Source organism: Linepithema humile, unplaced genomic scaffold (assembly GCF_040581485.1).
Source record: "Linepithema humile isolate Giens D197 unplaced genomic scaffold, Lhum_UNIL_v1.0 unplaced_2, whole genome shotgun sequence".
NCBI lineage: Eukaryota > Metazoa > Arthropoda > Insecta > Hymenoptera > Formicidae > Linepithema > Linepithema humile.
In genome coordinates, this window is record NW_027124986.1 from 379,602 (window position 1) to 396,315 (window position 16,714).

Genomic DNA, 16,714 nt, shown 5'->3' on the forward strand with positions numbered 1-16,714 from the left:
CACCCTGGCGGAAATTGTTAATAGGAAATTATGTTTATGAAGTGTTTTATCGATGGTTACACTGTTTATGAAGAGTTTTATTGATAGTTGTATTGTTTGGAAGCACGTCACAAATCCCTAACATTTTACAAACATTTAGAAAACTATAATCGAAATGATTGAAACTATGTCATTAAACGCCACTTAAACATTTCATAAGAAACGCTTTAAAAACAATCACGTAACATAGATTTTAGCGTGCATCAAAATAGTCTGACAAACATGTCGTAAACATTTTGTTCGTAAACAATTAGTAAACATCTCCATAATATGGAGATCTCTGTTTAAAAACAGCAAATGCAAATCGAACAACTTCTAAGCATCCAGAGGAATTTATAATTAATGTTGTCTTCAATGTGCTACAAATACTTTTCTAACATAACAAGGAAACACCTCCTGAGCACACATCTCCGATATATGATCAAATTTTTAATTTTCTGGTTAACGATATTACGGACAATCTGACAGGTTGTTTTAGCAGACAGTAAAAAATAAGTAAAATTTTAGTCATTTCAGTCATATAACTTTTTAAAAATAATTATTTTATTATTTACATATATAAGTTATACATAATGTAACTTATACATATACGTCATTTATATATGTAATTTTACCTAAAAGAATAAAAAAAAATTCAGAAGAATATTTTATGAATACAAAACAAAAATTAAGTTTATTTACATTACAGATTATTAATTAAGATTATCTGAATTCTTTTCAGTCTCCGTAACAGCCGAATGGCATTTCACACACATAGTTAGCACATGATACATCTATAAAAATGCACTGATTTTTTATTTGACTTACGTCGATGTATTTTAAATGGCCATAGCTATCTATTTTTTGAATATGAAAATTTCTTATATTTTTATTTTTAATAATAGATTCACATACGTTAAGCTGCTGTACAATTAGTTTAACACCAACTGAAAATCTCAAAATTGATCTAATTACAACCTTTTCTCCAGAGCTGATTAATATGTATGAGTCATTATTAAGTTTATTGTTATTATATTTACTACATGTATATCTTATCCGCTTATAAATCATTTTCTGATAAACTAGATAACTTTCAGTTAACATACCATTTATCACAAGTAATTGCTCTTCCTCGGATGATAATGAACATTTTTCGCCTTTTCCTAAAAGTATAATTTCTTCTCCACAACGCATAAAGCGAATAAAATTTCTTTTTAAAATTTTCTCAGAAAATTCAATAGTCTTTTGTGACAAAATAAGCTTTGAACACAAATGGGGTATTGAAGTATAAATGAGAAACTTACGCGCTATTTGTAAAATAACATTCGAAGGACTATGATATAATTGCATAAGATGCCGGTTTTGACCTTCGTACAGAAAGGAATTATGAGTCCATAATGGGCCCCAGTTGAGAACACCTTTGCAAATATGTGATAGAAGATGAATGTTGTACACCATGTTTTCTTTATCAAAATATTTTTGAAATAAATACATATAGCACAAAAAAAGTTTATGAGCTTGAAACACTTCTTCACGTGTTATTGATTTTTGAAGTAAAATATTAGTTGCTGTAGATAACATTGCAAAATGATTTATATGCTTCTTTTTCAGCAGACCTTTCAAACATGGCATAGAATAAAATAATAACCATGCTCTCCACTCAGATGCTTTCCACTTACTTATGTCTTTAATGGAGCGAGGAGTTCTTGTTATTGAAGAAGGGGGATGTATCATTAAAAGTCGTTCATCAATTGTACTCCGTATATGATCCATTCCTACATTTTCTGAGATATGCCAAAATTTTTTGCGAGTAGATTGTAAAATAAGTTCAGTGTGTAATTTGGTAACTCCAAGTAGAATATTATGCATATAATCAACTACAAATCCAGCAGTAAAGTTGAAGAAATTTAATAACATTAACGATGAAAAACCTTTTACTCCTCTATACTGTCTTTTGCTTTTATTTGTTTCATCTTTCCTCTGATATGCTTTAAGCAAATCTTTTTTTATAGAGTCTAAAGTTCTTTCCTCAGCAGAATGAATTGAAATTGTAAATCTTTGTCCTTTCCGTGTGCGTTCTGATTTTTGGTAACAGAATGTGCAACCATAATAGGCAGCAAATGATTGAAAATTAAGTAGTTGATATCTTGCAACTGAGTCAGCAATGCAACAAAGTGGAATAACTTTACTAATAGTTTCTTTACCATTGTGAAACCATTTGAATCCTTCTGTGGAAAGTTTATTAGCTTCGTTAATAAATGGTTGTAGAAAAACGTTTTGATTAGGATCTTTAGATCCTATGTATAAGCCAGCAAGTAAGACATACTTGTTCCGTTCTAAAATTGGTAATTCATTTATAGTGAGATAAATTGGCCAAAGTGTCTTGTTGTTCGATTTACCTGTATGAATTCCGTCAGTAAAAAAAGAATAAGAAAAATTGTATGGTGAAGACAATAAACCTTTTTCAAAGTGCTTCTTGTATTCGTCTCCATCGTAAAGATCTTCCAAAGCATTTTCTTCAATTTTGTTTCGATTGAATCTGTGATTCATCACAGCATGAATAAAATCATTGTGTTTTGTCAATTTTTGAAGCTGAGACTCTAAGGATACTGAGATAAAGAAATTTGATGACTTTGAAATATTAATATCAGCACTACAATTTGTGCACATCTTATTCTCTTTCAACTCATCCTTTTTCCCAAGATAGATCTCACAGTCTGGACAATAAATATGAAAAGATATGTTTTCTCTTTCTTCGTCTAATAACTTGAAATAGCTGTATTTTGTTACTTTTATTGTGTTATCTCCATAAATAGCATTGAATATTTTTAAAATATCAATCTGAGCTTCCCATGATAAGTTATGTCTCAATCCTAACACTAAACACATGAACATTACATCCGCAGCAGCAGTTTTGGTACATGGGCAGAGAGTTTCTTGATCCGAGCTTGATAACTCTCTTATAAATTCCTCCTTGTCAGAGATGGAATAATTTTCATCTTCTACAAGACAAGGTTTAATATTTTTCAAAATAGGTTTATCTCTGAGACAATCTGTAACCTCTTCCAGATTCGATTTATTTTTAGTTTTATATTCAGATTCATTTTCAGTTCCATATTCAGATTCATTTTCAGTTCCATATTCAGATTCTTTTTTAGTTTTAAATATGATAGTATTTTTAGAGTTGCAATCTTTATTGTTCTTGTCTTGGTTTTCAACGTTAGCAAAAGATTGAAAACTTTCAGCTGAAAACGAATCAATCGAATCCGAATCTTGACAGGTAGATTGAAGCACTGACAAAATTGGTAGAGTTTCTCTAACTAATGTTGAGCTTGGAGTTGGGACCTCTGTTAAACTGCTCCTTGTCGATACAATTTGAGGTACTTGTGTATATACTTGATTAGAATTCATACATTCTCCCTGCTTTTCATCAGAGTTTGAATGAAGTAGAAACCGTTCTTCTTGTAGAATTTCATGCACAGACTTTTGCTGGGTAATCTGAAGATATTGTTAAAAAATTAAATTAAAATTGAGAGATTAGTAAACACAATTTTATTCTCCTCTTCTTATTAGTTAACAACAGAGATACTTTACCGAATTAGATCGAAACATTGTTTCTTCATCATTTTGTCGTTTGCGTCGATACCATTGCGTACACCGAGGAATTTTCTCTTTTAAAAACAAATAGCGCTTATAACGCCCCATTTGTAATGATACATACACATTCACAATTGCAATATTACTTTTCAGTATTTCTTTTTTATTCTTACCGGCTTTATAAAAGTGAGACAAAACAATATATCTGCTTTTTTTTACTAACTGACAAGCCGAGTACACATAAACGCTGTTCTCGGATTGATGTATGCGCGAGATTACGTAAACAAAATGACTTCACATAATCAGGATGGCTAGATTTTAGACGTTGGAAGAAGCACGAATGTAGAGGTAATCGTACACATGCGCAAGCTATGTACGCAGGGCCGGATGGACCAGCATTAGTATCTCATGGGTGACGTGGAAATCTATTTAAATATTTCCACTTAATAAATTTAAAAATAAAAAATTTATTTTTAATAAATTTTAATACATTTTTTAAAATTTTAATAAATAGGGAGAAGAACCCACTCATAATCAGATAGTGTCGCTCCTAACGCTCTGCGACGCTGGCCCTAGCGGCTGCGGCGCGCGCGGTAAGGAGAGGTATATATACCACGGAAATCGGTTGAAATGTTTAGACTAATTCCGAGCACTGCTGTAATAAATTGATCGGTGTGAAATTTTGACTAAGTTGACTTCAACAGTGATATGGATACGTCTGGTTGGTTTGCGTATGTGAAATATAAAGATAATGAAAAAGAAAAAGTGCCAATAAGCAAAATAAGTGACGTTAATGACAAAGGACAAAAGATTCCATTTCAGCCCAAGGATCTAAATGATTATGTATATGGAAAGCTGTACTCAGTTCGAACAAGTTTGCGCAGCAAGGATGGCAAAGAATCAAAATATTATGCCGTTATTGGCAAACTGGCAGGTAAGAAGTTTGAAAGTACGTAAAAAACATCTAACTCATCTTGTCTCATCATGATGAGACAATGTTCTCAAATTTAACATAAAAAACTACAACTATTAATAGATAGTCGTTGAGATATTGATATATATCTTCTAAAAAACTCTATCCTAAAAAATTAAAAATTATTACATTTTATCAAAATTAATATAAACCCGTTTGGTTTAATCAATTAATTTATTAAAAATTTAACAATGTTTATTTTTATATTTTATCTTTCTTACTTTTCTGCAGTGCAATTTATAATATTTAATTAGATGAATATGTGATGAATATTATAATAGGTGCTTTCCATTTAGCGACACAAGTCGACATAAGCATCATTCTATTTCTTTTCAACACTATTGAGCAATAAAGATAGAATGACGCTTGTGTCGATTTCTATCGCTAAATGGAAAGCACCTATTGGCAATACTTTCCTCTATTATCAAAACTTTGTAACTTTGTATTTGATGAATGTTGTAACAAGGACAGGAAACGCTTGACATACTTTATTATATTTTTATGTTTTTATCTCAGAATCTTTAGAAGCTATAAATGCTGTCAGACCTAGGTGGCCAGACCTGCAAATTGATGATGAAGAACCTGAATCTACAGGAGTAGAAGATCAAGAAGAGAATATAAATTATTGCATTCAAAAAAATAAAGATCAAGTTGTCAGTATAAGTTTTTTTTTCATTCGTTGTAAACGTTTTATTTATTGCTTCTAAAATTCTTTATTTTGACTTAATATTTTATGTTTTTTGTTGCACAGAAAATTAAGAAAAATAAAAAACGAAAAGCTTCAAATAAGGAATTGGAATTATTTATCGAGAACAATGTATTAAATGAAAAAGTTTTTGACAAAAATATAACAATTGAAGCAGCAAAAGTAAGTGTCACAGAAAAGTGTGATATGAAGTATTATAGTGAAATATTAAGTATTAATTATTTTATTTATTGCAGAAAAAAACTAAAAATGATAAAACATATGATGAGGATAATATTCAAGTTGAAAATAAGAAACATAAATTTATTTATAGAAATTCGACTGAAACAAAGTATCTTCAAGAAAAAATTCTGCAATTAGAGAATGAATTAAAAGAAAAGGATGAAGCACTTTCTTTTATCAATAATCCGCAAGTTAAATATTTAGAAAAGTTTTTTGAAAAAAAAATGATGGAATTAGAAGAAAGATTAAAGAAAAATTTGGAGAAGAAAGTTATAGATGTATTTGAAGAGAGCGTTATAACGAAACTTGACCAAAAGATATCAAGTATCGAAGACATAATGAGTACGTCACCTGCAACAAATGTTCAGAAAGTATTAAATTGGATAAATAATCTTTCTGAGTAGACTATATCAGATCTAAGTAGACTATATCAAGCCAACAGGGCTTTGTGCCCTGAAAATAACTGAAAATAACTTTCTCACTTTTTACACAGTACAAAATTATAGAAATAATTAAAAAATTATAGAATAATTATAATATTAACATTTTTTTAATATTAGTACATTTTCTGCTCTTTTATTAGTCTTTTATTTGTGAAACTATTTTTTATAATTGGTTAACGATTAGTTAAAAACATTATCTATCATTAATACTGTACAACTTTATCTGTATGGCAGAGTTACAAATGATCATTTCAATAAAATGGTCATGTTTTACACAGTACAAAATTATAGCATGTTAGCAGGCTAATATTATATAAATTAATTAATAAGATTATATTTCTAACTACAAATCATTTTAGTCTACTTAGTTTATATTGATAATTCAGAGTAACTGAACAAAGCCCTACATTTGTCTTGCATGCCTTCTTATGAGAAAGATTTTTTATGAAAAACATAGAATGTTATAAGCAATTAAATATTTGAGATGAAATCAATCACTTTTTCAAATCGAGTTTTAGTAAAAGAGATTCAAGATAATTCACATTCAATTATATGATGTCGTAATAATGATAAAAATCTTAGCCTCTTAGACTTGTTTGTTAGTTTTAAGTTATGTAATAGTAGATTTAGTTTTTAAATTTTTAGATTTAATTGTTTTTTAAGTAGATTTATTTTAATACAATACATGCAGGACATTTAAATATTCGATAAGCATAGGTGAGAATCATTTCAAATATTATAATTGTTTAATAATACTACTACAAATGAAATAATCTCAATGGGAACACTGTTATCTTAGAAGATTATCTGAGAAGATTTTAATAAGTATCAATTTTTTTGGAAGATAAGATTTATATAATAGTTTTGCTCATAGAATTACATTGCAAACTCACTGAGAAAATATGAGATTCTATAAAATATATATATTTTTTTAGAAACACATTTATCTTCTTTTACACCTACTTCAAGCAGCGTGGCTTCTGAGGACACATCTGAATCTGAAGAGAAGGTATTCTTATTATATATCTTTTTTTTGTTTTTTTTTTTCGAATAAAAAATACATACATATACGCCAGTACCTCAATGTTTTTTTAATGTTCTTTATAAGTTATGTTTTTGTCGAGTTCTTTTAATCAATTTATTGCTACTTTCTAAGGTACATCTTGGTGAAGGAATTATGTGCTCCAAATATGCTCATCAAATTCTTAGTACAGTCAAGGAGCATTCTGACTGGGCTGTAGCACTCCTTATAGGCGTCTATGGTGACAATGCTCGAAATATGCGATACGGAAAGCCTCGGAGTTCAAACCTACAATCCTTTTCACGTTACTTTGTAAATGTTGCCAAATGTAAGATTTTGTATTCTATTGAATAGTTTTATGTATATTTTGGACACATACTTATTTTAATAGTAAATGTATTAATTTACAGACCATTACAGAAAATGGCTTGAAAGTCTTACGATAGGGAATACTGAAGACCGTAAATATAGTTCTGCCCAAATAGAAGATTTGATTAATAGTCTCCCAACATATCTTTCGAAAAGATGTATTGACATGAATGGACCCCGTCTAAAAAAAGCGGTACGCCTAGTGAACAATCACTACAACTTGATTCTAATAGAAAAAAAAGATCATATCAAAGGAGAGGCTCTTTGCTGCAATCAGTTCAACAACCAGTAATAACTCAACAACCAGTAATAAATCAGCAACCAGTAATAACCCAGCAACCAGAAATAACCCAACAATTGCAATTTAATCACCAAGAATCATCAGTTCAGCAATTACAAAATCAACAGAAATATTTTGAACATACAGCATTATCAGAGCCTAGCTGTTCGAGCTGGCAGACTCCTTATGACATATATGAACCGCAGGGTCCAACAGCAGTTCCAATAACTTCCAATTATTCCATGTCAGAAAATTGTGGTAAATTTATTTATAGTTTTTACGTAAAAAAAATAATCTTACTTAATTCTAATGACGGCTTTTTATATTCCAGAAATCAGGAACAACACTTTAAGATTTTAAGAAAGAAATTTAACCTACTGTCATGAGTTACAAATGAGCACTATACATTTTTAATCGATTGATTCTTATGCGCAATACTTATCTTTGGTTATCTAAATTAATACTGAATATATTACATTATAAATTATATTATAAAAAAAATTTAGAGAAACAATTTTTCTATGATTTATTCTATGATTATGTTCTTTTAATTATTCTATGATTTATGTTCTTTATTTATATTAAATAAAATTATTTTTTAAAAAAACTTTATTTTAATAAATTATTTTTAACAGATTTATGAGATGTGTACGATTATGTTTGATAGGTGTTCGAGAAATGTTGTGTACTGTTTTTTATTGATGTTGTTAAAGTGTTTATAAAGTGTTCCAACTGTTTTTATTGTTGATGTTAAAGAGTTTGTAAAATGTTTCTAAAGTGTGCCAATGTTTGGCAAGAGTTTAAGAAAAAACACTTTCTGAACATTTGCAACATTTGCAAAAACATTACATAACACTTTCTCAACGCCTATTAAACATAATCGTGAACATTTCATGAACAATTTGGTGTTTAAATTTCCATCTTATAAACACTTTCATAAATGTTTTAGATCTCAAATAAAACATCTACTCAACACTTCAGCAAACTTCTTATAAACTTTTAATAAACATCCTATTTTCGCCAGGGCAGAGGGCAGTAGCCCGACGGACAAGAGGTGGGAACCGGAACTGAACGCCGGAGCTCCGGACATAACCGTCTCCCACCCTCCCCCGCACCGTCGCCCTTTCTCCGCGACCTGCACGTCCGCCTCCGCGCTCCTTCGACCGCGCGCGCTCCCGCGCGCACACATACACGAGTCGCGCTTTGTCCGGTCTCTCGGACGCAATTAGGGTGGGTCTCGGCCTTCAACCCCCTTGGGGGTGCCCCTTCGCTAAGTAGAAAAGCGTGTATTCACCTCCGACCTCGAAAGGCGGTGGGGTTTGCGTCTGGCTGGAAACGGACCCCGACGGACGGGCGGACGGATGGACTGGACTGACAGCAGCTGACTACCAGAGCTCGGCCAACCTACTCCATCTACAACCTCCGACCACTCTCTCCCGTTGTCGCCCAGTTCCCACTTCCTGGACTTGGTTTTGGCCAGCTTAGAGCCCTCCGCCGTAAGACAAACATACCGATGGTACGCCTGTATCTTTTATGACGTGCACGTATTCCTCGTTCTCTCACTTACTAACTTCTGTCGTACGAGACATTGAAAGATAGTGTCATTAATTATTGAGGAATACGATGAAACGTTAAAGCTTATATACGATTGCGGGGCGGACAGTTTTGTAAGTTCTTTGCCATAATTTTAGTTTCGGCCTCCTCCTCGCCTCACCGCTTCGACGTGAATTGGCGGATTTATCGCGAGATCTTAATGCGAGATGGCAATTGAATGCTGACAGTCCCGTCTAAACCGAACGTGTAAATGGAGGTAATTCTCGCTCGTCATTTCCCCTACTCTATCCCTGGTTAGCAGACAAACTACGAGGGAGCTCTAATATTACGCGAGTACGTACATACTATTACACATCCTGCCAGCAATGCCCGGGCAGCCGCGATACGGTCGGTTGGTAGAATATCCTTTGGAACACCCCACAAGGGGCTCGTTTGTCTAACCACCCCTTCCGTTCCCCCTTGTCCCACCATCCGCGTCTCGTGGCAGCGTTCCACGAGCACGTGGTTATGCCCACTTTGTCATCGAGCAGGGAACGCATGGATAGAAGGGAGGGAGAGGGGTGTATCCTCCGCGTTGCTTTGAGAGACCGCACAAGCCATTCCTCCACGCTGTACCATATCGCGCACCACCGCCGCCGCCGCACCACCCGGCATCGTCGTTTCTATCTTCTCGTGCGCGCGCGTTCCCGGTGGCCCATTCGCCCCTAAATTGTGAATAATGTTGATTATGTAAAAAGACTTTACGAGACGTTATTACCGTCATTGCGATTACGATGTTATACGAGTCGCAGGGCGCACGCGGGCCCCGCGGCGCTCGTAACCCTCCAGTTACCGCATCGCCCGAACACCTTTTCTCTCACCCGTTTTCGCCTCCCCCCCTTTCTCTCGCCGCACGTATCACCTGTAATTCACCTACGTTAGCCCGCGCGGTTACGAATGTCGTATTTGCGAGACGACAAGAAAAAGTACGCTCGCGAAATTTGCCGATAAAACCGTCGCTGCGTCTTTGTCGCAAACCAAGTATTCGTGAGTATCAAACTTTGTTCGAAGGGCTGATATAAAAAATTACAAAATTTTAAATGACAAAATGCTCTTTAATTAATAATTCTTTCTACGAGGAATGATTGTATAAAGAAGTTATATCGCTACAACACTAATAAAGTTTAAAGATTTTTACCACATTATTTGAAATTTAAACTCACGTATATCTACGTTTTACGTAGAAAAACGTTTGGATTCTGTCGGTCTGGCGCCGCGATACGTCCGCGCGTTGATAAAGAGCGCGCGGAGGCGGAAAGAGTGCGGCGGCGGAAAGAGTGCGGCGGCGGAAAAGGACAGACGCGGATGATCGAGGAAAGTCTGCGGGGTGGAAAGAGGTGTGCGGCGGTTTGGTACGGCACCGGGTGTAGCTGCGAACGATGATGCGCCGACGAGATAGGGTAGATTGCAGGCCCGCGCCGCGTGTCCCGTTCGTACGCGTTGGTATCCGCTGGTATCCGCGCGCCTGGCCAGAGCTGATACGGTCAGCCCCGGGATAAAGTAGATATTAACACGAGATGATCCGTTAATGAAGCGTATGTTCTACGCCGCGCACACGCCTGGCCCTCTCTCTCCCTCGCACACCCGCTCTCTTCCTCTCTCTTCCCCATCTTCCGTCCCGCGTCCGATCTCCGTCCCGCACTGTCGTCGTCTCTCTCGTAGGGCAAAATACATACCGTACCTACCGCCTATTACCAGCAGCCTTTCCTGTTATCTTATCCGGACACCGCCGGCCCGGTCGCGAATTATTATTAACCTGCATGCACGTTGTCCCACCTCTACTCCCCATCTCCCCCCCCCCCCCCCCGCGTCTGCTGCCCCCCCCCCAGTCAATGTTTTCATCCGCTATAACGAAGGCGCGACGCGCAGCCACGATACTTACCAGTTTAGCCAATTCGTCCGCTCAGACTTGGATTGCGTTAATAAATAATGTTTTCGTAAATGACGTTACTGATTGACGCTGCAATCACGAGAAAGCTTTATACAACTGTCGCGCGGTTCTGCTTGCGGTAAATCAATCGATTTGTAAAATTAGCACGCGCGACTGTGTTGCGAGTTCCGTTTTATTCTACTAACATTCGATAGCCTTGTAATTTTAATAACCTATTACTTTTTTAGTCTACCACTTTCGACACGAGTTTTTGGACGACACAAGCGTCACTTGCCGATAGTTCTCAAATTATTTAAATGTGCGCTGTTAGTACTAAAAATATTGATGATACAATAAATTACGCATCTCGATAAATTAAAGTTACACGGATTGATTGATTAAAATTGCGCTAGAAAAGTATCTTTACTTTTATCTTTTATTAAAACATACGCTCGTGTTTGCACCGTCTATTTTCTATCATCGATATCACCATTCGTTGCGAAATCGAGTCAGCAGTCACGAAGAACAATAAATGGTTTTTGTTCGAGCGCGGCCTTGGGTCATTGGGATATTCGCGTGTAAGCGGATAACGACGTGCATAAACGAGTCATCGAACACTGGACTCATTCACAGCTGTCCTCGTTATTGACCACCCACGACATCGATCGGTCGGATGTTCGGGCTATCTGTATCGGGGAATTGGACAACGATTTCGAAACGCATCGGTTCGGCTGTACAGTAAAGTAGCACATACACACGTTTGCAGCTACTGAAGTTTATTCAAGACCTCGAAGCATTAGATAACATTAGCATAATCATCAGTCGAACATTTAACGTTAAAAAAAATGCATTTAAATTATTTAATTAAAATTTAATTAAATTTAATAATCGATTTTTTTCAGTATAGTTTTGCTTAAATTTGCACAGTAATTAGTATGAAAAAGAGGGCAACGATAGTTGTTGAACATCTCGCTTATTTGCTCCATTTGCGAGCCACTCGTATTCGAAGCGCTTTGCAATAATGTGAATGGAAATGTAGCTGTAGACCAAAAGTCCAAGTAGCGAGGAAGGTTAAAGAACGATCACGAGTCAGGATGCAATCGTCAAGCGCGCGATATCAAGACGGGCATCTCGATCGGCGCCAAGGCCGTAGTTAACGAGGGACTTCGTCTGGCCATTCAGCTGGTTTCCCCTTGTCGTCGTTGTCGATTCGGTACATACCTGCGGACTTGTTTGAGAACCGCGCATTGAGGAGCCCGCTTGTAGAGTCGTGCTGCAACAACGTGTGCTGCAAACCGCACATTTCGCCGTCTTAACAAAACCGAACGACCACCGTGCTACACCTTGTCGTTCTTTTTCGTTTGCCAAGATAGTAAAGGGCGGTCCAAGACGCGCCGCGCGTTCGAAGGAAAGCGTCGAGTGGGAAAGGGAGAGAGGCGCGCCAAAGCGAGGCGAGAGAACGGGTACAGTAGCGACGAGGACGGTTTACGCGAGATTTCGATTCGAGAGAGCGCGATCCAGAAGGCGAAAGGGAGGAGAAAGAGGGAGAGAGGAGGACAAGAGTCAGTAAACCCGAACAAACCATTCACACGAGCTCTGCGGGCCGCCCGGAGTACCTGGAAACGGTGCTAATGATATGCCTGAGATCGCTGGTCCTGAATGGAACCTTTCGGGAATTCTCCGCCGGTTTCGAAGAATTAGGAATTCCGAGGACAGGTTTCTGATCCCTCCCCCCCGCCACCCCGCCGGCTCCCCTTTTCTATCGCGCTCGGCCTTTCTTTCTGTCTTTCGCGAAGCGGTTTCAGAGCTGACTCCATAAAGAGGTTGTTTGTGGCGGCAAAGAGGCGGGTGAAGCGCTTTGTGAGAGGCGCTTCTCGCCTCTCTCTATCCTCTCGCGCTCTCGTCTCTTTCCCCTCTTCTCTTTCTCTCTCTCTCTCTTTCTCCTCTCTGTTTCCTTCTGTATCTTCCGTTTTCTTTGTTCATCCTTTTGCTATACGCCGCTGCGGGCTGAGATTTATAAGCGTGAACGAGTCTTTCAGGGACGGCGCGCCACCGGTTCGTTCTCGAATGGGAACAATTTGGAGGATAAGGATGCACTAGCGCGAAAGCCGCGTTTAGGAGACACTCAATGGAGAAAAAGAGCGGTCGGTCGAATCGCGGGGAAAATCCGTCGGCGAAATTGCGCTCGACCGCCACTGAATCGTCGCGAGGCATTACAAGGCGAGTGGGTGCGCAAGACTATGCTATTTTATCCCATGGAAGATGCTCGACAAAGTCCCCTCATCCTCATTTTCGCGCGTTTATGAATGGACCAGACGCGGCGCCGGCGGAAACCGGTAAGCGTTGTATTTAAGCGTTTTAAAGGTGAAACGTCGATTAAAGAAACATTGAAAATTCAGATTACTAATTAGTTTTATTATAGCTCTGCCTAATTTTTATATATTTTATAATTATATTATAATATTTGTTATATGTAAGTTAGAATGAGATTGGAGAACTGAATTTTCAAAATCAAGCAATATAATTGACTATTCAAGATCGCTCTAAATCGCTTTCTAGATTTTACCATTATTGCTATCTCAGCACGAATAACGATAAATCGATATTTATTCACTATTCTCTGATTGATATAATGTAAATCATGGACGGGCAATGCAAACATAGCAAATCATGACAGAGAGGAATCGGAGTTCACGAGAGGTTTCACTATTTCTTTCATTTCCTGTTCGTAACTAACGAACCTATAAATATACATTACTTTGAACTCACGTGTGACTTGCGCTCACGCGATTGAATAACCGGAAAAGCAGCGGCGAAGTCGAGCGTTTGTACTCAAACGCAAACGGCGATGTCCTGATAATTGTGGAGGCGATAATGAGCAGAGCGAATGTTGGTGCGAATATAAATTAACACCGGATCTGACAGCGGAGCTTAATTCTGATGCGACGGCGAATTTTCCACAAGAAGCGCGGTCGCGTTAAAAGGGGTGCGAGTCACTTTCGTCCTTCTCTTCCGCTCGCGCGTTTTTTGTTTATTTCACTACAGGGATCATGCGGCTCTTTCTGCCTTTCGTTCCTTCTCTCTTTCTTTCAGTATCATCCATACCAAACGCGAGGGTGAGGAAGACTTTTATTTTATCAAAACGATGGAACAGCGTGAGAATTCGTTTACCTTTTTCCCATTAAGGAGCGACGCGCCTTCTGTCGACGGCGGGGTGGGCTTTGTGGGACCCGAGTTGCCGTGTCATCAACGTTTTATTTCCACGGCGCGCGGCTCCCGCGCGGTAGCTCCGGGAAGAACGCAAAAGTTTAATTAATTTCGAGCCACGGCATTAAGTGGCGGTATCGGAAACCCTCCTTCGACGTCCTCTCAACACTCGAGAGACCGCCTGTTCCTTTGCCGCTGCTCGGTTACATCCGTCCGGAAGCTCCTTTCTCTCGTTGCAGCAAGAAATGCCGAGTTTGTACGATTAAAAATTATTGCCAGTCCTTCAAGGGCGAATTCTTCGCGTCCCACCCGTGTTTCCATCTTATATAACGCGGCTACGGTAATCTCTTTTTTTTCGAAGATATGATACTTCCCCTTCGAATTCGTCAAAGCTTTGACAGCTCGTTTATAGTGACACCACCTTCGCCCTACGGTCAAGACAAGGTAGCAAGTTTGTTTGTCTCTCGGTCGGTACCGATGACATCGGTGAGTGATCACCTACGAAACCGAGAAGGGAAGGTCTCACCAAATCCTTGACGACACGGGTCACCGCCGTGGCTTACCGACAAATACGTTCTCTCGACGAATTAACGATGCAGAGTGTTATATTTCATTTTAACGTTTTGTTTAATTTTTAAGTTATTAATATTTTTGAAAACTTTGATCAAATTAGTTACAGAATTAGTGAAATGGTTGTTGCGTTCACGCTTGAGATAAAAGTTCTCTCGTTTGAGTTCTCTAATCGCGCGAAAAACCGTTTTTGTTCTCTCTTTTTCACGCCAAGTTTCGCAGCGACAAGCACGCAGACCGCGTACCATTCTTTCAAAAATGTCGTACGATTTTTTCCTCGTCCTTGCTGTCGGCGCGCTGCTTCGCGCCGTCCGAAACACGTGTCTAGCAGTGTCTCGTGTCGAGGACACAGTGGCGGTTTGCACTTTGTACCAAACGCGAAGAGTCAACGTGGTGAACGGTACAACGCGTATCCGCGTCGAAATAACGCGGCGGCGTATGTATGAGTTCGTCGAATACTCGTGTGAGTGCGTGGCGCGTGTATTTTCTCCGAGAAACGCCTCGCCAACAAATCATCGACGCGCCGCTCTTCTCGAACGAGCGTAACTCGCGTATCTCGCGGTGACAGCAAAGAACAGTTCGGGCGGAGAGTTCGGCAGAGTCCAGAGAGAGGTCCGGCAGAGGTTGACAGGGGAAGCAAGACGCCGAGGAGATTCATGGCGCGAACGGACGGGAATAGTTTCGTCGACGTGGCCGCTTTCGTTGACGACGACGCCTGTGCTCAGACGTCTCCCTTTCTCTCCATCCGATGTCGTCGCAGACGCGGAATGTGACTGCCCCGGCTGTTAACCCACGAACACACTCTTATTTTCTCGCACGCGCGTAAAGACACGTCGTGAACCAGCGTCGCGACGCTCGAATTGCTGCGTTTCTCGGCCAATGCGAGTGCGTATATAACTTGCGCGACATCGATCGTCAGACGCATCGTGCTGCTTGTAAACCAAAATTGGTGGACTTGCGATTTAGTAGACGGCAAACGAGCGAGAGGAATTTTGACATCAATTTTGTTTTTCATCGGAGAATACTTAGAGATGTTTAATTTTCCAAAAATATTTGACATTAAACATGAAAATTATTGCAATTTTAGTTAAAAATCCAAATAGTATTGTACAGCTGGACGAGTGATAAAGGAATCTTTGTTGCAACTCGCATGCGACGAAGCTTGGCACGCCAACAGACGCTAGTCCGAGTACATTTTGCATCTCTTCATTAATCACTCGGGTACGCTTGGACGCCTCTCACGCCGATGTCACGTTGTAAGGCCAGAGGTCTCGGTGAATTATCGGCGCTCGGTCGTGCGCAAAACCGAGAGCAGCATGCGAGAGCATACTCGTAGAGAAGACTAGCCTTTGCTTTGAACCAACGCTTTCTCGCGTCAGCACCTTGCTACTGACAACTTTGTTCGCCGTCCAAGTATGCGATCTATTAGGGTGAGAACGCGGAACGACACATACATCTCTGCGGCTCAAATCATTTTATCCTAATAGACAAATGAATTCGGAGCTTGATTTGTACTTATTTCTCATCTCCATAATCTGGACGTGACTATTTATATTGGTTAAATATAATATTGAAATTAAATAGTTACTAAAATATAAATAATTTTAGGATATACAGCATAGTATTGTTACACTTATATTGTTATGAAAATAAAAAAATGTGACTAGTTTACGTGATCGGCGTATGAGAAATCAAAGAACACTCTGTTCTCTGGGTTTAGCTCCGAATTCTTGAGCGCATCCGCATCGAAGCTCCCAGCCCCCGTAACTTTTCAATGTACCAACTTCGCCGCGCCACCCTGAAAGTGACGCGGTGAGGGAAAGAGACGATCGTGACTTTCTGAAT

General features: G+C 38.5%; 2 protein-coding genes across 3 annotated transcripts; one reads left to right on the plus strand and one right to left on the minus strand.

Moving 5' to 3' along the window:
* Nucleotides 1-756: 756 nt before the first annotated feature.
* On the minus strand, nucleotides 757-3,748 carry LOC137001843 (uncharacterized). 2 transcript variants are annotated; one of them, XM_067361031.1, is made up of 3 exons: nucleotides 3,613-3,748; nucleotides 2,418-3,516; nucleotides 757-2,246 (listed from the first exon to the last, which is right to left on the minus strand). In XM_067361031.1, exons 1-3 carry the CDS (start codon nucleotides 3,721-3,723, stop codon nucleotides 757-759), a joined length of 2,700 nt encoding a protein of 899 aa, XP_067217132.1. In that variant the 5' UTR covers nucleotides 3,724-3,748. The 2 variants fall into 2 exon arrangements, with proteins under 2 accessions (XP_067217132.1, XP_067217131.1); XM_067361030.1 differs by having other exon boundaries at nucleotides 757-3,516.
* A 575-nt stretch (nucleotides 3,749-4,323) lies between these two features.
* On the plus strand, nucleotides 4,324-8,236 carry LOC137001844 (putative leucine-rich repeat-containing protein DDB_G0290503). Its single transcript, XM_067361032.1, has 8 exons — nucleotides 4,324-4,549; nucleotides 5,105-5,241; nucleotides 5,340-5,456; nucleotides 5,531-5,858; nucleotides 6,895-6,968; nucleotides 7,116-7,308; nucleotides 7,391-7,887; nucleotides 7,961-8,236. Exons 1-7 carry the CDS (start codon nucleotides 4,324-4,326, stop codon nucleotides 7,639-7,641), a joined length of 1,326 nt encoding a protein of 441 aa, XP_067217133.1. The 3' UTR covers nucleotides 7,642-7,887; nucleotides 7,961-8,236.
* Nucleotides 8,237-16,714: the final 8,478 nt, after the last annotated feature.